Source organism: Mizuhopecten yessoensis, unplaced genomic scaffold (genome assembly GCF_002113885.1).
Source record: "Mizuhopecten yessoensis strain PY_sf001 unplaced genomic scaffold, ASM211388v2 scaffold11029, whole genome shotgun sequence".
Lineage (NCBI taxonomy): Eukaryota > Metazoa > Mollusca > Bivalvia > Pectinida > Pectinidae > Mizuhopecten > Mizuhopecten yessoensis.
The window spans coordinates 463414-488914 of NW_018408843.1; the positions used below are offsets into that span (position 1 = coordinate 463414).

Below are 25501 nucleotides of genomic sequence, written 5' to 3' on the forward strand. Positions count from 1 at the left end.
ACAAACTGGTGTAAATAATATAGTAGACAAAGTAGATCCTCACCCTGTTTATAAAGTGGGATCTATTGACAAACACAAACTGATGTAAATAATATAGTAGACACAGTAGATCCTCACCCTGTTTATAAAGTGGGATCTATTGACAAACACAAACTGGTGTAAACAGTGCTGAACTAGATAATCCAGGCCCTCCTGTTCAATATCTCACCTTAACTCATATTTAAACTGGACTTGTCTTGTCTTTGATTTGGTAAGGTTCAAATGTGACCTTAGGGGTGAATTGGTTAAGCTTATAAGGGGTCATCAAGGGAAACATTAATTGTTTAGAAGTATCTGAAAATTAACAAATAATTGTTTTGTTTCCTGTTGGTCCTTTTGAATCTATAGATACAGTTCTAGGTTTCAGCTTCATATTTCTATAACGTATACCCGAGGGGAGATTTACATTAAGTTGGCATTATGTAGGCATTGAACAACCTAACCTTTGAGTGCATAGAACTTAATTTGCATCAATGTCTTTCCTCTGTACTTTGAATAGCTAACACTTTTGTGATATTATTAGAAATATCATCCATTCTTTTAATCATATACTTGTTTCCTTATCAATACCAGTAATATTCCATTTTGTGTGGTGAATACTTAAATATTTTTTCATGAGTGCAAAGTAAGAATAAAGTTGATTACCCTACATGTATGCTACGAGATTGTATTTTAAATGAACCTAAAGTATCGAAAAAGAAACACTGAATATTCTTTATAGTATATTTTTGACACATATGTCACTGAATTCACAGAACATATCAACAATGAACACAAAAACCAGTTCTTGTTATCATCACAGCAAAGGCTGATTCCTGATTTGTCAATTAACAGTAAAAACAATGTTTACTAATTTTGCTTCTGTGGAGAAAAATATTACCATGTTATTTTCATTTGAAACCTTACCCTATTACACATGTATTCGATCTTGGTAAAATATTCATACTGCTGATTTCCAAGTATCTTAACAGAAAACCTACGGTGGTCCATATTCATAAGTTGGTCTCCTGGCAGCGAAGAGTTCTGTAGAAGGGAGAGTAGAGAAGCCAGTTTTTGATGGACTACTGGGTATCATGGAGGACTGGACAGGTACATGTTTGGACATTGGGTAGTCGTTCAACATATGGTGCTGTAGTCTGTCTGTCTCCTTCCTCTGAGCATCCAGCTGAGTCCTGGGAAATAGATACCAAGTTACAGTAGAGATACTTAACAAAGAAGGGTACAAACACACTTCAACCTTAGGGATATTTACAATGGAGTTACCAGTAGTACAAATCCATGAAATTCTTTTCAAATATAGTTTTTGGCTAAATGTCGCCTTTCTATGCAAGAAATTTTGTATTCAATTCAATTATTTTTTCCATTTTTAACCTAAACAATATAACATTATATGGATCTAACTGCAAATAAACAAAACACAAAAAAATATATATATATAGATATAAGCATAATAATTAGCAAAATAATGAATAATCTCTCCTGTCCAAACAGGTCGGCAACCTAAGATATTAATGTGTATGCTAGAACTAAGGGACGAGTACATGTAGCCCTGGCTAGTATAGAACTAACAGACAGCTACATAAAACTAATATATTCCTGTGCCTACTATCCAATACCTCAAAGATTAACATATTAATTCCCTCCTTGACAAATTGATTTTCAGACAAAGATTTATATTTCCAAGGACAGCCTGGTGGATTCATTTGGTTTTCATTTAAATCATGAAGAGGCTTATTAATCTCGACTCATCCTGACTCGATCGTTTCTATCCAACGTAAATAAACAAAATTTATTACACCCAATATTTCATGGACAATCTGCCAGGAAGGTAATAAATAAAACACGTTTACTTTGTACTTATAATGTTATTATAGGGGATTTACTCCTCCCTGGTTGAGAAGGAGTGATGGCTGTTTTATTGCTGAGCTGATCATCCTCGGATATTAGTGCTAACTCCTGTACTGTATATCAATTGATATCCTCAACCACAATTTGGACAAACATATACACACGATTAATTTTTAAAAGTTAACAGATATATAACTTTTGGCCATTACCAATACACATACAGGCGAGGATATATTTTGATCACAATTGAATGGTTAGCTTATATCTTGTAAGATGACCATAAATATATCAAAGCATATTAAAGTGGGGTTTTTTTGTTATGAAGCTGCATGACTATGAAGCAGCTTTATAGATAATTTATTACTTACATTTTCACAGGCCTGTTCAATTGCATTACATTGAGTTAAAAAGTAATGTACCATATGTATTCTGACAGCCGGTAGCTATGTAATCATGTTATACATGAGTCTGCTGTTCAATAAAGTATTAAAATATATATACATATATAATCCAATCAACTGTACATATATACAGCTGTTGGCAATAAGTGACTTTGCACAGACAAAAGCTACAATATGTTATTGTTTGTTTATTGAAACTTATTTTGTAAAGACTGATGCACGGTTTATCAAAAGTTTAATGCACTTATAATTAATTACCAAAGGGCTGATGTTGAGCTTAACTGAGTTATGATGTTGAGCTTACCTGAGTTATGATGTTAAGCTTACCTGAGTTCTGGTGTTGAGCTTAACTTAGTTATGGTGTTGAGCTTAACTGAGTTATGATGTTGAGCTTACCTGAGTTATGGTGTTGAGTTTACCTGAGTTCTGGTGTTGAGTTTACCTGAGTTCTGATGTTAAGCTTACCTGAGTTCTAATTAGGAGCTTACCTGAGTTCTGATGTTGAGCTTACCTGAGTTCTGGTGTTGAGCTTACCTGAGTTATGATGTTGAGTTTACCTGAGTTCTCATGTTGAGTTTACCTGAGTTATGATGTTGAGTTTACCTGAGTTCTGGTGTTGAGTTTACCTGAGTTATGATGTTAAGTTTACCTGAGTTCTGGTGTTGAGCTTACCTGAGTTCTAATTAGGAGCTTACCTGAGTTCTGATGTTAAGCTTACCTGAGTTCTCATGTTGAGCTTACCTGAGTTCTAATTAGGAGCTTACCTGAGTTCTCATGTTGAGTTTACCTGAGTTCTGATGTTAAGCTTACCTGAGTTCTAATTAGGAGCTTACCTGAGTTCTGATGTTGAGCTTACCTGAGTTCTGGTGTTGAGCTTACCTGAGTTCTGATGTTGAGGTTACCTGAGTTATGATGTTGAGTTTACCTGAGTTACATTTTGAGGTACCTGATTTCTTATGTTGGGCTTACCCAACATTTCATGCAAAGCTGAGAAGTTGAGTTTATCAGACAATAACCTAACCTGAGGTCTGATACTGACCTTACCTGTCATAGAATGGGGAGCTTTCCTAACATTGTCAGGTCTGATGATAAGCTGTCTGAAGTCTGACAATGAGCTTAGTCAGAATGTTTGATCAAGAACTTACCTGAGGTCAGATATAGTTTTCTGTTCAGCGGAGATGTCTACCAGTGCTGACAGTGTAGCGGGTGAGGTAGGAACAATGACTGGTTTACCATGGCTATACCCAGGCATCTGTTAACAAAGGAAGGCCATCATTATTAATGTCCAATTTTATTCTGTAGGGTACAGCTATGTAAAAGTAATACTTTGTTTCAAAATGAGTCCAATTAATTAAACCAAACTGACTAGATGATTGATTATTCAACGAGCCACATATACATGCATTATATCTACAATTCATTAGAGTTAATTAATATAAGGTTAACACGTCAATGTACAGGGATAAATAATACTTAAATGTGGTAACTAATGTTATTAACATTACTTTTAGTAAATCTATTAAATCCTATGTTACATTGCACAATCAATCTATACTGTATCAAGGACTGGCATGTGAAATGTTAATTGTCAACCAAATTTAATTGTTTGATGAAGACAGGAAGCAGCTACAGCTCAAGGTTATTATGGGATGGAAGTGTTAAATCTAATGCTTATATATATGTGTGCAATAATGAAGCTGTCACACTGGATAATTGTACCGATCATACATGCAGTTATAAAGGGCAAAGTCAGATGGAAATGATTCCTATAATACAGCTATAAAGGGCAAAGTCATATGGAAATGATTCCTATAATACAGCTATACAGGGCAACGTCATATGGAAATGATTCCTATAATACAGCTTTAAAGCAGGAATTGATTTACATCATCATCACAGGTCAAAACTTGCAATGTACACCAATACATGTAATTTACCTGCATGCATTAAAATGCAAGGTCCTTCGAATTCATTATCAAGTACAATGTAAGTACATTACCGGTACTTGCACTTATATGTAAATCACGGTTATTAGATTGCCGACTCCTTGCCATTTTAAATAATTACATAATTAATGTTCATGCCAACTTTAAGGTCAATCAATATAAATAATGGACAAATGTCAGTTTTGGCATTATTTACTTTTAATTTTCAGTAAAAAATTAGAAAGGGCTTAAATTAAAGCATCTGGGTGAAACATAAGATTACAGTAAAAATGTGTTATTGATGGGGAATGAATTTTGTGTTATTTTAATGCTGTTGATTCTAGCAAGAACAGACTGATCGATTCCCACATGGTAATCAATATAGGCCAGGTAAGCGATACTGGAGTGCCTGACATATCCCACCCTACAATAGTGCCTCCACCGACCCGAACACTCCGTAAACGCTCATCAGCTTTTGTTATGTGGTATTTTAAAGACGTTATTAAGAGTAAATTTACATTGAGGTTCAGATTTCCTATTTGAATTTAATAAACACTTGTCTGCTCATCAAAGTGTAAATAATTACACTGTGTATAGTTAACTTCTCTGGTTTCAAAGTCGTAAATCAAATTCATCAAGGACATGTCCATTCAAAATCACCTAACCACGGTTGGTGTATAGATTGGATCTCAATCTAGCAGTGCGAAAAATTAGTTTAGAAAAAATATTATTATGAATGTTTTGTCTTGAATAGTCCACTCTGATGTGGTAAGCTACAAGTGGCAGTATTTTGTTATTAAATAGATCCCTTTGTTATTGAACAAAAGTGTCAATACGGACTGGAAACACACTGTAGATATATACATAGACATAGATTGTATTTATCTAATAACAAAAGACTACTCCTCAAAGAAGATTTAAAGGTTACAGAACGGTAGACCTATAAATAATTACATGTGAGCAAAATATTGATATACAGGATTGTGTTCTGTTAACACTACTGCCGACGGAGAATTAACTTCAATTCAATGTATGCATTACATTTTATGCAAATTGTTAATGTAGTCGTATAAATAAGCCTAAGGCAGCCAAAGAACCACATTTGCTTTGCAAATAGATATTTTATGAATGTTTGACAGATGCAAATTGAACCGGAACTACTTTTCAGTGAAAACTTTACAAAATGACAAGTGAAGTGCAGGGATATATAATTGGCTTAAAGTGAAAAGTACATGTATATTGTTAGGGGATAAAACCTGTACGGATACAGAACGGGTGAGGGCCTACCCACTATCATCTCTAATGCTTAAAGTACATGTATGTTGTTAGGGGATAAAACCTGTACGGATACAGAACGGGTGAGGGCCTTAACCCACTATCATCTCTAATGCTAAAAGTACATGTATATTGTTAGGGGATAAAACCTGTACGGATACAGAACAGGTGAGGGCCTTAACCCACTATCATCTCTAATGCTAAAAGTACCTGTATATTATTAGGGGATAAAACCTGTACGGATACAGAATGGGTGAGAGCCTACCCACTATCATCTCTAATGCTTAAAGTACATGTATATTGTTAGGGAATAAAACCTGTACGGATACAGAACGGGTGAGAGCCTTAACCCACTATCATCTCTAATGCTAAAAGTACATGTAACAGTAACGACAGTTTATAATGCCAACTTTATTAGTTCTCTAGGTACTGGTAATGGTAAACAGGACTTTAGAAATTGTAGCCAAATTAACATGTTGTGGTAGGACAGTATCAATACTACAGAATTCTTTACACTAGCTTATAACACATACATAATGCAGAGATGTTTTTTTACTCTAAAAAAGGTCATCTATAATTTAAGTCGCTACCTTGAACAGAGCAGTGACGAAAATCTTCAATAAACATGCAGCACTACTTCCTTACTAAAATTGGAGGTCAAAATTTTAAAAATTAACAAGTGGCTTATAATTAAATAATTACAAGCTAAGTGATTACTGCCATGGGGTGCAACATGTGCCAGCTTGTATGTTATGATCAGTATAACAGTTACCTCAGTGCCAGCTTGTATGTTATGATCAGTATAACAGTTACCTCAGTGTCAGCTTGTATGTTATGATCAGTATAACAGTTACCTCAGTGTCAGCTTGTATGTTATGATCAGTATAACAGTTACCTCAGTGTCAGCTTGTATGTTATGATCAGTATAACAGTTACCTCAGTGTCAGCTTGTATGTTATGATCAGTATAACAGTTACCTCAGTGTCAGCTTGTATGTTATGATCAGTATAACAGTTACCTCAGTGTCAGCTTGTATGTTATGATCAGTATAACAGTTACCTCAGTGTCAGCTTGTATGTTATGATCAGTATAACAGTTACCTCAGTGTCAGCTTGTATGTTATGATCAGTATAACAGTTACCTCAGTGTCAGCTTGTATGTTATGATCAGTATAACAGTTACCTCAGTGTCAGCTTGTATGTTATGATCAGTATAACAGTTACCTCAGTGTCAGCTTGTATGTTATGATCAGTATAACAGTTACCTCAGTGTCAGCTTGTATGTTATGATCAGTATAACAGTTACCTCAGTGTCAGCTTGTATGTTATGATCAGTATAACAGTTACCTCAGTGTCAGCTTGTATGTTATGATCAGTATAACAGTTACCTCAGTGTCAGCTTGTATGTTATGATCAGTATAACAGTTACCTCAGTGTCAGCTTGTATGTTATGATCAGTATAACAGTTACCTCAGTGTCAGCTTGTATGTTATGATCAGTATAACAGTTACCTCAGTGTCAGCTTGTATGTTATGATCAGTATAACAGTTACCTCAGTGTCAGCTTGTATGTTATGATCAGTATAACAGTTACCTCAGTGTCAGCTTGTATGTTATGATCAGTATAACAGTTACCTCAGTGTCAGCTTGTATGTTATGATCAGTATAACAGTTACCTCAGTGTCAGCTTGTATGTTATGATCAGTATAACAGTTACCTCAGTGTCAGCTTGTATGTTATGATCAGTATAACAGTTACCTCAGTGTCAGCTTGTATGTTATGATCAGTATAACAGTTACCTCAGTGTCAGCTTGTATGTTATGATCAGTATAACAGTTACCTCAGTGTCAGCTTGTATGTTATGATCAGTATAACAGTTACCTCAGTGTCAGCTTGTATGTTATGATCAGTATAACAGTTACCTCAGTGTCAGCTTGTATGTTATGATCAGTATAACAGTTACCTCAGTGTCAGCTTGTATGTTATGATCAGTATAACAGTTACCTCAGTGTCAGCTTGTATGTTATGATCAGTATAACAGTTACCTCAGTGTCAGCTTGTATGTTATGATCAGTATAACAGTTACCTCAGTGTCAGCTTGTATGTTATGATCAGTATAACAGTTACCTCAGTGTCAGCTTGTATGTTATGATCAGTATAACAGTTACCTCAGTGTCAGCTTGTATGTTATGATCAGTATAACAGTTACCTCAGTGTCAGCTTGTATGTTATGATCAGTATAACAGTTACCTCAGTGTCAGCTTGTATGTTATGATCAGTATAACAGTTACCTCAGTGTCAGCTTGTATGTTATGATCAGTATAACAGTTACCTCAGTGTCAGCTTGTATGTTATGATCAGTATAACAGTTACCTCAGTGTCAGCTTGTATGTTATGATCAGTATAACAGTTACCTCAGTGTCAGCTTGTATGTTATGATCAGTATAACAGTTACCTCAGTGTCAGCTTGTATGTTATGATCAGTATAACAGTTACCTCAGTGTCAGCTTGTATGTTATGATCATTATAACAGTTACCTCAGTGTCCGATCTATAGCTTCCATAGTCTGTACCACTGGATGTTATAGAACCTGTTTCTGGAAGAAAGAAATAACCACCATTAAAGTTGTAATTAACGTTCCTGTAACAATAAACTTTGTAATGTTGCCTCAAAAACTCTATAGAAAGCAATCTCATCAAATGAAAACCTGCAAGGTATGAAGATTCATTTAAGTAAATGTAAAAGCTGGTGCAGCTACATTGCATAGAGCTGGGAATGTACAATTTGAGCATGTTGACATAAAACTCAATATTTTTCTTAAAACCATTGTATTATAGTTGCACTCTAGGTGGTAATTTACAATCTTTTGAATATTTACAATACCCTAATATCTGTTAACTTACCATAAAAAGCAGGAGGGTTTACCCGAAAGCTGTGCATGATTTAGAAAGCAGGCATGTGTCAACAAGGAAACCAAATATGGCTTGAAAGGTTTGCCAGCTATCTAAAATGATCTGTTCACTCAATTATTTATAGTCCTTTATTTTGCTTTGAGAAGCAGGTATTTTTATTGACTGTCTAAAATATGCAACATGTTAGGATCGAGGGACATGTGTTTGTTACATGCCGTTATTTCATTGCATCCCTTTAAATTGGAAGATATTCTAATGACTTCTACAGCTACTACATACATGTACCATGAGGTGCTAAGTAACACCCAGAGTTATTAGGCTTAAAACTATCTAATTAAGTATGTGGAAGGGGCAAGGTGGTGGTATGTTAGCACTGATTGATTAAATATACATGCGGGGAAAAAAACTTGGTTAATGCTATTGGAACATAAAACTGAAATCTTTATATACATGTATATCAAATTTTCAAATAAGACAGCAGCAAATAATGGAATACAGTCAAACTCACATATTACATCTGTATTAATGGTCCTACATTATGAAAGTCAAGTTTTTTGTATAATGTTATTCTTCTACCTATAAATCAAATTTTGCTCTAATATTATGAGTGTTTACATCCATCATGAAGTCATTATTTGGTCCCATATTTAAACATTAGGATAGTATGGTCCTAATGACTTTGACCTAATTGAAGGATGGATTTATCTTTTAAGAGCTAACTACTCGGATCCTATGCCACCTAGCTAACACCTCCACATAGCATGTTGGTATATTCTGTCAAGGCTCTAACTGGCACCAATTTTTTCTATTGCCACTTCTCAGTTGATTATATTTACAGCACAGCCACTGTAACACCCTGCCCAGACCATTGCATACACCAATAACAATTTCCGTGAAAAGTTTAAAATCCATGCAACGACAACTTTGGGTTTGAACTCTGGCCATTGATCTGCATGCACAGAAGGCCAGTGTTAAACACTCAACAAAAATCCTGACTTCCCAACATTTTTGTTGAGAGGAATTTTACTCAAGATACCTGAAGATCCATAAAGATTGGAAAAAGTACAATTAATGGTCATGTAAATTTATGATGTTGTGAAAATGCCATTATTTACAAAAAGAGGCAATATCTTTTAACATTTGTCTCCCTACAACAGTAAGTGGTACCTGACACTGACAGTAGACATAGTTAAAACTGGGACCAATATATGTACCAACCAATATCTAGCATGTCACCCGATACAACTTTCTCGTTTCTAGGTTTTAAATTGTTTGTTTGACCTTTTGGTAATCTCACAACTGCAGCTCAATTTGGAGCTTTGTTTATTTTAATCTAATAAATACATATGATTTCATCTCACTTAGCAACAGTGAAGTGTTTTACTTCACAAACGTTAGTGTGAAACAATTAAGTTTACGTTCTTGAATCATGTCTACACACGTAACGAAGCGCGATGAAAGATCGTAGTTTTGTAGTGAAATCATTGATCATAAAATGTTTCATTTGAAATATGGATTGATGGATGTTTTTTTTAAAGTTTAAGAAATAACATAGATGTAACCTTGTAAATAAAGTGGTATCATATTGATAGCATTACAATTAATTAACATTGAGTTGAGGATCACTGTCCTACTGCACTGTGGTTTTACCTATATACAGTTACCTCCCCTTAAGGATCACTGTCCCACTGCACTGTGGTTTTTCCTATATACAGTTACCTCCCCTTAATGATCACTGTCCTACTGCACTGTGGTTTTACCTATATACAGTTACCTCCCCTTAAGGATCACTGTCCCGCTGCACTGTGGTTTTACCTATATACAGTTACCTCCCCTTAATGATCACTGTCCTACTGCACTGTGGTTTTACCTATATACAGTTACCTCCCCTTAAAGATCACTGTCCTTCTGCACTGTGGTTTTACCTATATACAGTTACCACCCCTTAAGGATCACTGACCCACTGCACTGTGGTTTTACCTATATACAGTTACCACCCCTTAAGGATCACTGTCCCACTGCACTGTGGTTTTACCTATATAGTTACCTCCCCTTAAGGATCACTGTCCCACTGCACTGTGGTTTTTCCTTTAAATACATTAACCTCAAGCTTGCCTTAACTAGAAAATCTTAGGCCAAGACACATTCATTGCCTGGGTAAATCATCAGATCAGTCAATTATAGAGTGATTATGTAACAATCTGAGATCCAGGGTTAAAATTACTGTCTTTAAGCCCCGCTATTTTCTCACACTTATAATATTTTGTTTATTTTATCTTTACTATTTCTCATAAAAGTCCTGTAATATAAGTATGGTTTTCTTTTCAAAATGATTTATCTAAGCTATACTCTTGCTGGAAAAAAGCAGTTTCCAACATTAATTCACAGTTTTTGGCAGTGGTACAGGGATCCTTAAGTTTGACAAACTTTTCCCAAAAACACAGACCTTTTTTTATTTGTTACCAACAATATTTGGACAATCTTTTCCACTCTATTTCATTTATCATGTGTACCGAGATTAAATTTTCCTTTTCTTTTAAATGAAAATGACAAAATGTTTAAATGTTATTTATTTAAAAATTATGTTCAGCAAGGGGATATAATTATCACAAAAATATGTCTTTAAAATGTTTATGCACCAAACAACTCAAAAGACTTTATAATTACAACAAGCGACACAAGCAGGGATATATGATACGAGGGAAAGTATTTTAAACGTTTTAGTGTTTATACAATTCCTCAAGGTAGATAAGCCAGAACTCTGCCGTCACCCAGAAAATCCTTTTGTTTTGAGTATGCCACATGCTGATAAAACTGTCCACTCTCCTGGTGCCCCAGTAACAAGATCGGATGACAGATTGAGACAAACTAATCCCATTCATGTAGAAGTTTTGAAAACATCTAAAGACAATATAGTAGAAGGGTGTCTGTGTGTTAAATACTTGGTCACTATTTGTTTAGGCTGTATACTTAACCCTTGAGATGAACATGTAGTATCTACTGAATCCTAAAGTGGTCTTACTCGGTACGTCGTGTGGCCATTTACCACTATATGAGGATACAGGAATGCTACCGGTGTCAATACATAGAAAGACATAAAAATCATATAGAGCTGGAAAACCTGACAAAATTAACCATAATGACCAGGCAAGTTGATACAAGATCGGTAGCAGTACGCATAGCATTTAAATAACAACCGGATGAATGCGCAAAAAAAGAAATCTTACTTTGGACACATGTAAAATACAACCAAATTCTGAACACAAAATGTCCCTGGAATTATGTGTTAACTGTAATTGTATATAGTTCTATGTTGAAAATGATTGCTACCAAGAGAACATATGTAAATAATAAGTATATGTACATTACTACTGAATATATGGTACAAAAACTACACATAATAATAATAGCCATACTGATTGTACCCGATTTTTGGATTCGGCTAAGGTTGATAGTTAAGTACATGAAAAAATGTAGAAACATATAATATACTATTATGCCCTGACAACACATTTTATACAATCACATTAATTATTCATATTATCTTTGACTTGAAAGTATTACACCATTTACAACTACATTGTAAATATTTTAATTTCTACCTTTTTCCATTCCTATTCGTTTAACTTTTTTATAAGCATTTTAAGCTAATGTATATGCCATTTTGATTAATGAAGCCTTTTGATTCTATTTAACTCATTCAGACCCTAAAATTTCATAATTAACTATTCCAACCTTTGAATTGAAAGAATTCAAATGTGTCTTCAGGGGTGAATTGGTTAAAGTGTATATGAAATCAGTGATGTACTGATCAATATAAGCCATGTGTCCACAACCACTCAAGTATTTAACTTCGTACATTATCACCCATACTGTGTCCACTCTTGACCAATTGGAAAAAGATAACACAATATTGCTCTAATCCCAGTTGATTGAAAGAGGGGATCAAGAGATTATAGACGAAAATGTTTCCTTAATCATGTCACCACACATTAAACGATAAAGGTCACAGTCACTGAACTTCAAGGACATATATGTATATGGAATTATTGAGACATTCTGAGTTTTGAATTGATAGATTAAGAGCTTTATTATAAAAAAGGTTCCCAGGGTTGAACACTAACTAGCTACTTGGTAGCTTGTCCACAGGACTAGTTGAACAGATTATTTGCTTGTCCTACGTCAACGTACCTATGTCCCAAGATTTCCTAAAGGAAACATTTCCAGCACAAAACATAAACAGTTATTCATTGATATGGGGTCATCCCAAAAACTACAATACAGATATATATTGCATGATAATTTTAAAAAAACTTGGGTAATTATCTGCATTAAGGGGTTTTCCAAAAGGAACAAATGATATTGTGAAATTAAAGGACCAGTTTGGTAAGGTGATTCAATATTATAAGTCCTTGTTGAAATCTACTTGTCTCGGACTAGAGGACTAGTGTTTGTCTAACCGTATTTCCACAATACATTGGATGATACACTTCTGGTGTTTACTTCCAAGGCATTAAGGAATTTTCATACCTACTGGCTAGCCTCTATTAACCACCATTTTGGTATTCCCAATTTCCACTTTTATATTCCAATTTTCTAAGAAACTTTGCATACACGTTTTTCTTTCAAGATTTCAAACTCATAAAAAGATTTTTCTGACGGACCAAACAGTGAATCTTAAGTTTATAAGACTTGTTTTTCTCAATTTCCCAGTCACTGTTGAAATGTTCCAATATCTGATTTCCTCACTTCAAGGTATAACATTGCAACCCTCCAGTATTCTCATATATATAGGAAGGTACCTGGTATGTATAGCTAGCACTTAATTTATAATTGTCAACAGGCTCTCAAGCAGCTAATATTGTAACAGTACACAGTTGTAAACAAATAGTAAGATCACTGATCTGAACGATATGTCAAAAATGTAGTGTTATTGTCTGATAGAACAATATATATATACCTGTGGAGAAACAAATCTGATCGATAGCTGAAGTCCTGTTACTTGTTGACGGAACACTTGAGTGGGGTCACTAATATCTGTATATATACACAGCGTATATAATACCCGTAAGGTTATCAACATCATCTAAATTTCTTCACCTACCATTTATATCTTAGTTTCCATAGTAGCTTTGCTTATGTACTGATCTCAAGTATTGATCAGTATTATAACATTACTATAATCTCTTTTTGTTATATTTTCACATACTGAAATTTTAAGAATTGCATTCACATTGCTTGTTTGATCATGATCAGATCAGATAAGAACTGATTACATTTATTTTTTCATTACAATATCGCTTAATTTAGATTCCACAGATCTGATAAAGCCTCATGGTCAGTAACAGGAAAGGAAAACTGCACGGCCAACAAGGTCTTTCTTTTTCTCTTTACAAATGTACAAAGAAAGCCTTAAGAATGTGTTTCAGCTCCCTAAAATGATCTTTGACACTAAGGTCTGAGAGAGTAAGTCCATTGGATGCATGATTTGACTATCCAAAATTCTGAGAAGATTTAATCTACTTCTGAATTTGGTAAATGCCAAAGGTCAACTGAAAGAACTACTAGTACTGGCCAGCCAGAATTCAACTCTTGGACCTCTGAACTCTAAATGGACACTGGTACTGGCCAGCCAGAATTCAACTCTGGGACCTCTGAACTCTAAATGGACACTAGTACTGGCCGGCCAGAATTTAACTCCGGGACCTCTGAACTCTAGATGGACACTAGTACTGGCCAGCCAGAATTCAACTCCGGGACCTCTGAACTCTAAATGGAAACTAGTACTGGCTAGCCAGAGTTCAACTCCGGGACCTCTGAACTCTTAATGGACATTAGTACTGGCCAGCCAGAATTCAACTCTGGGACCTCTGAACTCTAAATGGACACTAGTACTGGCCAGCCAGAATTCAACTCTGGGACCTCTGAACTCTTAATGGACACTAGTATTGGCCAGCCAGAATTCAACTCCGGGACCTCTGAACTCTCAATGGACACTAGTACTGGCCAGCCAGAATTTAACTCCGGGACCTCTGAACTCTAAATGGACACTAGTACTGGCCAGCCAGAATTCAACTCCGGGACCTCTGAACTCTAAATGGACACTAGTACTGGCCAGCCAGAATTCAACTCCGGGACCTCTGAACTCTAAATGGACACTAGTACTGGCCAGCCAGAATTCAACTCCGGGACCTCTGAACTCTAAATGGACACTAGTACTGGCCAGCCAGAATTCAACTCCGGGACCTCTGAACTCTAAATGGACACTAGTACTGGCCAGCCAGAATTCAACTCCGGGACCTCTGAACTCTAAATGGACACTAGTACTGGCCAGCCAGAATTCAACTCCGGGACCTCTGAACTCTAAATGGACACTAGTACTGGCCAGCCAGAATTCAACTCCGGGACCTCTGAACTCTAAATGGACACTAGTACTGGCCAGCCAGAATTCAACTCCGGGACCTCTGAACTCTAAATGGACACTAGTACTGGCCAGCCAGAATTCAACTCCGGGACCTCTGAACTCTAAATGGACACTAGTACTGGCCAGCCAGAATTCAACTCCGGGACCTCTGAACTCTAAATGGACACTAGTACTGGCCAGCCAGAATTCAACTCCGGGACCTCTGAACTCTAAATGGACACTAGTACTGGCCAGCCAGAATTCAACTCCGGGACCTCTGAACTCTAAATGGACACTAGTACTGGCCAGCCAGAATTCAACTCCGGGACCTCTGAACTCTAAATGGACACTAGTACTGGCCAGCCAGAATTCAACTCCGGGACCTCTGAACTCTAAATGGACACTAGTACTGGCCAGCCAGAATTCAACTCCGGGACCTCTGAACTCTAAATGGACACTAGTACTGGCCAGCCAGAATTCAACTCCGGGACCTCTGAACTCTAAATGGACACTAGTACTGGCCAGCCAGAATTCAACTCCGGGACCTCTGAACTCTAAATGGACACTAGTACTGGCCAGCCAGAATTCAACTCCGGGACCTCTGAACTCTAAATGGACACTAGTACTGGCCAGCCAGAATTCAACTCTGGGACCTCTGAACTCTCAATGGACACTAGTACTGGCCAGCCAGAATTCAACTCCGGGACCTCTGAACTCTCAATGGACACTAGTACTGGCCAGCCAGAATTCAACTCTGGGACCTCTGAACTCTAAATGGACACTAGTACTGGCCAGCCAGAATTCAACTCCGGGACCTCTCAACTCTAAATGGACACTAGTTCTCTAACCAATTCATCTCCCTGGCCAAAAATAAGACGCAGTTCCGCTGTTTGTTTGAGTGGTTTCATATCTGCTTTACCAGAACAATTTATATCAGTTGTACAGTTCACAATATTAAACTGCGATTGGAAACCAGAAATGATATTTCTAGGAATATATTTACATTTTTCAGTACCAGAAAGTATACGTTTACATACATAATGGTATCCATCACTGATTACTTGTTGATCACAAAGTAAACAGATACATTCATCCCTAAGAACATTTTCCCACCAGAAACAACTTCAACAGGAATTTAGTGGTTACATGTTTGATAATATATGAAAGACAATGTTTCTTAAGTTTTTCGGTAAGATCAAAAGATAGGGTTCTAGCTTTTTCCATTTAAAAAAATCAAAATACTGTATACACTTTTACCAAAATGTTACACTAGTGTATCAAGCTACGGACTTTAGAGTCTTTCTAAAATACACCGATGTGGGTTCTTATTATACTGATTGTTGAAGTTTTGAGACATTCAACCATATGAATCTGAAGCCAGTTTCGTTGAAAATATTTTTAATAAAAGTAAACCATTTTATGGGTACCGAGAGTAAACTCAGTTATCCATGAATGGGTACCGAGTAATTCAGTTATCAATGAATGGGTACTGAGTAATTCAGTTATCCATGAAGCAGACGATCTCACCCAGTTCAGGTTAACAATGTATATATATATCTAATGTATAGGGTTACATTTCAGATCACAGGTTGTAATATTTTACAAATGCAACATTGTAATTTGCAGAACAATTTTTGTATATTCTGGGACAATACAGGTAAGTTAACCATGGGTCTTCTTTTCATACTCGTATATATATACAAAATAAAGATGTGGTGGGAAATTTCTGTTCCTTAAGTACAAAGAAATTAAATATGTAAGTATGTCAGCTGAACAGTACTTGTAGCAATATTCAATGTTTTACAATACCTATTAAAAAATTTGCCATTAACAAATAAAACGCGAAATTCATATTTTCTAATTGGTATGTTGAATAAATAGCATATCCATACATGAAAATAAATAGCGATTAAAAATTCCATTAAATTTTATTCATTTTTACATTGAAACTTTAGGTACCTCTTAAAGAAAGGTACATGTACGATTGCAATTAAATTGATATAAACTGTGATGGATCATTGAATAAATGCAATTTAGGTACTGATGATGTATATAAGCTGGCCATTAATTCACTCCAGGAATATAACTTATAAAGGTCTTTTACTGATAAATGTCTTACACATATATTAATGACTGGAATATTTTGGAAAATAAGCATCAAGGTAATTCTGCGGACAAGAAATAAGAACGGTATTTATCTTTCATGATCTTAATGTTCATTGAGTGTCATTCACATTGTACTTGCTAATGTTAGTGCCCTTTATATTGAAAAGAGTTTTTGATTTTAATTAAAAATAATTAGCATTTTGGACAAAAGGAAGTAGTTGGACAGTGGCCTTGTAAATAAAAGTCAATTAGCTTTTCATAGTAAGTATTTGTCCAGCCATTAAATGGAGATCTATAATCATAATATATTGATGGACCCATTCACTGGTCACCCCTTCAGTCCAATTTTGACATGGAAGCAAATATCAAATATTTGAAGGACACATATAAGCTTAAATCCGTTTTTAAAATCGCAATGGCTCTTGAAGAGATCTTATTGCCTTCCAAAGATATAGCAAGTGTCACAGGACAACACATACGAACAATACCTTCGTGATTTACCTGGCTAATAATCGGGGTTTTAAACTTGGCGCACCGACAATAGAGCATGTCCAATCACGAACTCCCTTCGTTACGGTCTTACCTAGATTTGTAGATCTTAGTTTATTCCCTTCAATTTCCAACTGGCGTATTTGGTCAAGAAGCTCTGAGGCAGAAGATTTCTTCGCTGGTAATCCTTTCCCTGGAAGAGCAGGCATAGGTGCACCACCTATCGTAGCAACAGGTGCTGAAGCAGAAGCGAAAGGGGTGCTCAACCCCGTTGCCATTTCGTCTGCGTTTGACCTAATTTGAGCGATTCATTTGTCTGTAAAATAAGAAGATTCACATAAATGGGTTGTTGTGAATGTACAGTAACCTTCTCAATTCAATACTAGGGTAGATTTCCTCTAAACAGAGCTGTCGTCACACTTACCTTACTGTAAACAACTGTTGTCCGAATGTCAGTGGCAATGTTTTCATATCGAGCGGGTGTGCGGAAGTGAGACACTGCGCATGACTGATGGGAAGTAACGGCACATTCTCACCTGTGTCGGACGGGTGAGACAAGATGAAAGGGGATATGGCTAAAGAGATAATGAGACGAAACAGACAATACACGATAATCGCGGCCTATGTCATCATTTGTTTACGATACCCGGGCCGGCAGAAACGTATCATAACTTCACATAGATCTGCCAGGCAGTTTTCTTAGAGAAGTAGCCCCTGGAAATATGGGGACGGGCAATAAATAATATATATGCATATTGTATTAGGGGTAACATTGTAATAATGTTAATATTTTTAACAAGACCATTACTGGCCGGCTAAGTTCCGGCTGTCGAAGCAATGGGAGGAATGAAATAATTTTAAAAAATAATACCGCAAATTATTAAGAGTAAATTAACTGATTTTTGGATAATTAAGGAATGACCAAGATATTATTTTGGTAAAAACGGTATATACCGAAAAAAATGTGCACTTTGCATAAATCCGCGAAGCGATTTATGCAAAAAAGTGCACATTTTTTTTTTTTGGTATATACCGTATATACCAAAAAAAACATCTTGGTCATTCTTTATAATTTAATTTTAAAAAAGTAGACAAACACGTTGTAAATGCACAGTTAAAGATTTATATAATTTTACGTAAACTAAACAATTGCGCTAAAAAATGCTGCGTTGTAATTTACATTCTGAAGTGTAAAAAGTAGTTCCGTCATCAGTTGTTTTTCTTTTAAGGTATATACGATATATACCAAAAAACAAACATGGGGGAGGTAGGCAAAATTAAATTATTGTTTCGTGTTCTGTTTAGTTTCACGAGATAACACCCCCGTGCTAACCCCTTTTTATCTGATAGAATATTGCAAAGAACATTCTGTCGGACATCTTTTTCACCAAAAAAACTGCCCGGCAGATTTGTATTAAGTCATGATACTTTTTTTGCTGGACATATTTTTCTCTAAGAAAACTGCCGGGCAGATTTATATTAAGTCATGATACATTTCTGCCGGACATATTTTTCTCTGAGAAAACTGCCGGGAAGATTTATATAAATTCATGATACGTTTCTGCCGGCCCATATCGGTCATCGTATTTGTGTGTGTACTAAAAAAATATCTAGCAAACATTTTCAGTTCTGTTCTTTACTCGAAACCTAACAATACACACAGTCCGATAATATATTCGTCGTTAATGTATGCAGCACGTGTTTCCAGAAATCTCTCCGTGTGTATTGCTAAAGCTGATCACCAACTTTGCTAAAGGGTTTGACTAATCGTGTTGCTATGCTTTCGTTAGTTTGATAAACATAAAAACAGTTCTGTTATATTTTATGGTATGTCGATCGTTGTCATTTTATTGCAAATGCTATTATCCCCGCGGTTACAGGATGTACCATTTCTGTGATTTTCTATTTATGTATTTATTTATGTATTTGTTTCACTTATTAAATCATTTTTCAAATAAGAATAAAGTTGAGACTATTGTTTATCATAGCACCATGAACGTAGAGAGATGTTGATAAAGTAAGTTTGTTCGTATATGAACATTACAGTCTGGCCCACCTGAACCACTAGCTAAAGTGAGATATTAAACTAAATTATATGTCCAGGCACGGACTTTAATCTAATTCCGTGGTCCAGGACACTTTTTGCTAAGCTATGGGGGTATGATAATTCAAATACCTGCCATCAGGTCATTGTCGTGTTGTCATGAAAACCAAATCAACGGTAACCATAGGACTGATCATAACGTTATTACCATAACGTTTTGATACATGATACATGTCAACTATATATATATAGTATCTGAAAAACATTAAAAAAAACCAGACAAATAAACAAAACAAAAACGAGACAGTTTATTTATTATGACCACACATAAATAAATTCACATGCCAAATTTATTTCTTCAGTTAGTTACTTGATTTTCCTTATTGATTTATTGGAAGTTAAAAACAAAACTGGAAACATTTTTGTAACATGACGTACCACGGAATTAGATTATCTAAGTCCGTGGTGTTACTAAGCAGCTTACTACTTATTTGACCTGTCAGTTTTCAATATGTATTTTGTATTTACATGATAAAACGATATACAGTTATGATGATATGTAACCATACGTTAACGAGAGAGTTGTTATTTTCGATACGACGCCAAGAATTTTCTATCTTATACAAACAAGCCTTGTCCAGTTGTTTCCCTTGTAATAGATTGCATAAGACTATTCGAGTTATCGAACATTACTATATCCACTTTTGAGAGTGCGTCTAAATTGCCCACAGATCACAGTGACACCTATGACGTAGACTATTATGCTCATTACACCGTAATTGCGATCCACACACGTAATTGTAAGGATTCCGAGTACGCTGTATTTCATTCTGGTTAATACAGATAAATTGAATTTTAAATTAATCGTACGTGGAACGGTCATTTTAGTCAATCTCCATCGTCGGAAAGTCAAACCACGTTCGATTGTACTACCGTTTAATGCATGGAATACATTAGGGGGTAATATATCTCAAATATAACAAATGTTTCCTTTAGAGATTGTTCATCATCTTCAAGACAGAGTGTTGAATCATCTGCATATTGACTTAGTAGGTATTCAGAGTGGTCAATATTAAGCCCTTTAATATCAGGGTTAAATTTTAAGGAACTGCTTAGTAATTCCACAGACAAAATGAACAAATATGGGAAAAGAGGGTCCCCTTGTCGAACTCCTCTTTTAATGTCAAAAAATCTTGATCCGTGACCGTTATTATAAATACAACTTGTAATATTTTTGTAAAAAGTTTGTATCCGCTGTCTAACAATAGGTCCAAATCCTTGAAACTTTAAAGCTTTTTGTATAAAATGCCATTCTAGAGAGTCAAATGCTTTTTCGAAATCTAATAGAATAAGTAGCCCTGGAATATCGTTTTCATTAGTCTTTTCAATAAGATCAAGAATAAGACGTGTACATTCACCTATATATTTACCTTTAATGAACCCCTTTTGAGTATCGCTGATTAAGTCTTGTAAAACTGGTTTTATTCTATTTGCAATACTTGCTGCTGCACTTTTATAGTCCACATTTAAAAGAGATATTGGACGCCAATTTTTCAAAAATAGTTTTGACTTTCCGTCTTTTGGGATACATTTAATTACGCATTGTCTATGAGAAATAGATAGTTGTCCTACTTCTAATGCTTTGTTAAGAGAATTTATAAGAGGTTCATGTAAATCATTGAAGAAAAAGTTATAAAATTCAACTGTGAAACCGTCTAGACCAGGTGATTTAAAGTTCCCCATATTTTTTAAAGAATTTAAACATTCCAATATACTTAACAAGATTTCCATCTTATTAGCTTGTTCTGTTGTTATTTTTTTGTTATATCGGTTTTCTTCATTGAAAAAAAAAATCAGAATGTGCGTCATCAAATGTTTGCTTCTTTACTGATGTATAGTTCCTCATAACATTTAGCTTGTTCTGTTATTATTTCTTTAATATACGTAATCACTTTATTTTTATCCGTTAATTTAGGTATGAGCTTTTCGGTATAATGACGTTTTTCTAGGTTACAGAAGTAATTTGTGAAATAAAGTGGGATGATATATTTGGAAATATGCCAATTTGGGAATGGAAGAAACTGTACATTCAAAACTACAACGGCTGCAATTTAGAATCAATCATTACATTTAAATTACAAATAACTTTCTGAAAACGATTAATTTGGTTCAGTCTGATATTTGTAATTTTTGCTTTATAGTAAAAGAAACTATTCAGCTTGTACTATGGGAATGTAACAAACTCCAAATTCTTGCTATCTAAATTTGGGGTTAAAATGTAGAGTGACTACGACATCTTTTAAGGAGGCTTGTTGAACCTTATGCGTTATCGTCACCCATCCGGCTACATCGGACATAGACTAATATGGAAATACAAATTGTGTTAACCCAAACACCTGTCGCAGTGTGAGAAACTTAATCACCCATGTTTTTCAGTATTTTGAGCATTTTCCAAAGGAGGACCCCTTTTTCGTCATACGACTTCTTTTTGCAGATACTGTTTTTTAAGTCTGGGAAACTCCATCACTTTCTATAATGGCAGTATTATATTAACAATACCTAATAGCTCAGCATTTCAAAATTTCATATTCAATCGGTTTTATATCCATTCCATGCATTTTCGCTACTAGAAATTATTTTCTCATTAATGTTTTTTTTCCGTTTTCATAAATGTCGGCTTAGGGAAATATGGGCAGTTATCCGCCATAGCTCTTTGAAAATGGCTGGGAAAATGGGATAGAATGCTTCATTTATAATCTATGATACTTACAACATCCACCGTAGATGGGTGTGGTTGGGTGATAGGTGATTGTGTGACCATGTGCTCTGTCACATCTATCCTGGAAAACGTTTAAAAATAACGTTACAAACACAAAAACAAAAATATTATATTGAAATATATAGAGAAAGTCCATATCATAACATTTGTTGTGAACACCTTAGAGCTCGGCAGATGTCATTTAAGCGTTTTCAGGACACCGCGGAAAAAAATATTAACGTGATTGATGAATATCACATTAGAAATAAATAGAATAGATTTAGGAAACATTTCAGATAATGATAACGATAGGCCTATTAGTTATTACAAAAGAGGGTGACCGTCTAGTCACCAGTTTCCGCGCGTTATGTATTTCCGCGCAGTCATCTTATCAAGCTATATCTCGTAACTACGTGACCTGCTGGACACAACACAAGGAAATTTTAGACGTTTAGCCATCGTCTGTAAACTGACACAAAAATTACCGGATGTTCGTCCGGAAAACATAAGAAATAATCACCGATTAAAAAAACACGCATACATATGCAGTTTTGCTTAATGCACTTTTTATCTTGCTCAGAATGAACCCATACCTGAAGAAACGGTGATATATTTCATTCATGAACCGGTCATTTTTGTAGTCTGACAAACGTACGAAAACGTCGTATGCAAATGAGGCCACATCTCCTCGCCGATTTTTTCCACTTCCGAAGAGCCAAGGAGACATTCTTATATCGATAAACAGTGTTTTCAATAAAACGTAAACCTTGTAATGCAATGAACTTCCAATTTAAACCAATTTTAAACAGAACAAAATGAGAAATAACTTACCATCAACCAAAACCGATATAAAACTGCAGAAAAAAATGACAAATTCTAGATTATAACCACGGAATTAGATTAGATTATCTAAGTCCGTGTTATAACTAAATAAATATAATAAATACATTTTTAAAACTACATGAATTCGTTCAATTTGACATCTTGAAAAATCAATTAAAAATGTGAAATTTAAAAAAAGTTGTTTTGATAATTAATTTGACAATCAAAGATATATTTTTGTATTCCAAACGAAGCTTTTGTTCTTGCAAGTCACTGTAGAGAATTTCTTTTTAGTGTATTCGAGTTATCTTTCTTTGAACAATAAATCAAAGTTGACACACGGAAACATATGACGGCTACTTCCGACGGGAGAAATTTGCTAAAAATTGTTTGTTCTGATTTTTTTAAAATACAGTTTTATGTTGCTATTTTCGGTTTCCTTTAGTAGATTGTATATATGTTTATGACAGTCTTCCATAATTTCAACATTTTTCTGCCGATATGAGTACGAAATCGCGGATTGTGTTATACATGTTTCTGACAGTCTTCCATAATTTCAACATTTTTCTGCCGATATGAGTACGAAATCGGGGATGCTTCTTAAAGATACACATATTGTTTTTATAAAGTATCTACCCAAAGCGTCGGACATTGAACATTACCTTAGTGTTAAGTCCATAGCAAGAATGGATTATGAATAATATATTAATCAAGTGTCAATTAAAGTAAGCTACGGAATGTGATACGGGTTATCTCCCCTAGTCTTGCTTCACTGAATTTGTAGTCTCGTTCAACCAACAGCACATGCAGACATGGGATAAACTATGATACGACAATAACAAGCAACGAATATAACTTTCATCTAATAGTTTAACTCTTCCATTTCCTGGAAATAATGACGCGATATTGTTAATTAAAAATATATTTATATAAAACATTTTGATACTTTCACACAAGTTCCCAACTGGTCTAGTGGTTAGGATTCCGCGCTCTCACCGCGGCGGCCGGGGGTCGATTCCCCGGTTGGGAAGGAATTATTTTTTTAAATTTATTTCGAAATTAGCTCATAAAACAGTTTTAAATCAATAAATCATGTAAATTTTCTGTTACGAACTGTAATTTGGTCTTGAGATGTACACAAAACGACCTCTAGTCAAGTCAATAGTGTGTATTTCAGAGGCATTGCTTACATGACTGCATGTATAGCAGGTATCAATCTTTGGTAAAGGGGAGGTCGGGAGAGTAGTTGTTTGGGACAGGCCTTACCTAGCAACCTGTCTAGATCTTGTACATTGTGTTTCCGTGATGAAATTGTTCGGAACCCATTGTCTGCATCAATATGTCTTTAAAAGAACAAAGATTATAATTCCTTTTAGTTCTTTGTTGTAGTGTGATCAGGTTTTAAAGACCGCTGCCAGCGAGGTCTGATCGATGTGCACTACCTTGTAGAAATAGTAACACCAAGTTAAGTATTACAATTACAGACCTCCACGTGATTATGATCCAACTAATGAGAATGACGAAACATGTGTCATCAGATCTCATAACGTGTATGATATGTACCACTCGTATGATGTACCCGACGTGTGCGTCATCAGATCTAATTACATGTATGATATTTACCAGTCGTATGATGAACCCGACGAGTGTGTCATCAGATCTAATAACATGTATGATGTGTACCAGTCGTATGATGTACCCGACGTGTATGTCATCAGATCTAATAACATGTATTATATTTACCAGTCGTATGATGTACCCGACGTGTGTGTCATCAGATCTAATAACATGTATGATATGTACCAGCCGTGTGATGTACCCGACGTGTGTGTCATCAGATCTAATAACATGTATGATGTGTACCAGTCGAATGATGTACCCGACGTGTATGTCATCAGATCTAATAACATGTATTATATTTACCAGTCGTATGATGTACCCGACGTGTGTGTCATCAGATCTAATAACATGTATGATATGTACCAGTCGTATGATGTATCCGACGTGTGTGTCATCAGATCTAATAACGTGTATGATATTTATCAGTCGTATGATGTACCCGACGTGTGTGTCATCAGATCTCATTACCTAATAACATGTATGATATTTACCAGTCGTATGATGTTCCCGACGTGTGTGTCATCAGATCTTATAACATGTATGATATGTACCAGTCGTATGATGTTCCAGTCGTGTGTGTCATCAGATCTAATAACATGTATTATATTTACCAGTCGTATGACGTACCCGACGTGTGTGTCATCAGATCTAATAACGTGTATGATATTTACCAGTCGTATGATGTACCCGACGAGTATGTCATCAGATCTAATAACGTGTAAGATATGTACCAGTCGTATGATGTACCCGATGTGTGTGTCATCAGATCTTATAACATGTATGATATGTACCAGTCGTATGATGTACCCGACGTGTGTGTCATCAGATCTCATTACCTAATAACATGTATGATATTTACCA

The 25501-nt window shown here is 35.4% G+C and overlaps 1 protein-coding gene and 1 non-coding gene across 10 annotated transcripts in view; one reads left to right on the forward strand and one right to left on the reverse strand.

Moving 5' to 3' along the window:
• LOC110464740 (coiled-coil domain-containing protein 158-like) overlaps nt 1-17893 on the reverse strand; it is a 74522-nt gene extending 56629 nt beyond the window's left edge. For 7 of the 9 annotated variants that reach the window (XM_021520110.1, XM_021520108.1, XM_021520107.1 and 4 more), the window contains exons 1-6: nt 17821-17893; nt 17491-17712; nt 8024-8082; nt 3434-3540; nt 2256-2267; nt 1020-1211 (exon numbers count right to left, since the gene is read on the reverse strand). In XM_021520110.1, the coding sequence (XP_021375785.1) occupies nt 1020-1211; nt 2256-2267; nt 3434-3540; nt 8024-8082; nt 17491-17674 (554 nt within the window). In that variant the 5' untranslated portion in view covers nt 17675-17712; nt 17821-17893. Of the gene's footprint in view, nt 1-1019; nt 1212-2255; nt 2268-3433; nt 3541-8023; nt 8083-8389; nt 8448-17490; nt 17713-17820 lie in introns of those variants that run through there. The other 2 variants (XM_021520103.1, XM_021520111.1) reach the window with 2 other exon arrangements.
• Nucleotides 17894-23978: 6085 nt separating this feature from the next.
• Nucleotides 23979-24050, forward strand: Trnae-cuc. Its single transcript has one exon. It is a non-coding gene; the product is annotated as a tRNA-Glu (tRNA).
• Nucleotides 24051-25501: the final 1451 nt, after the last annotated feature.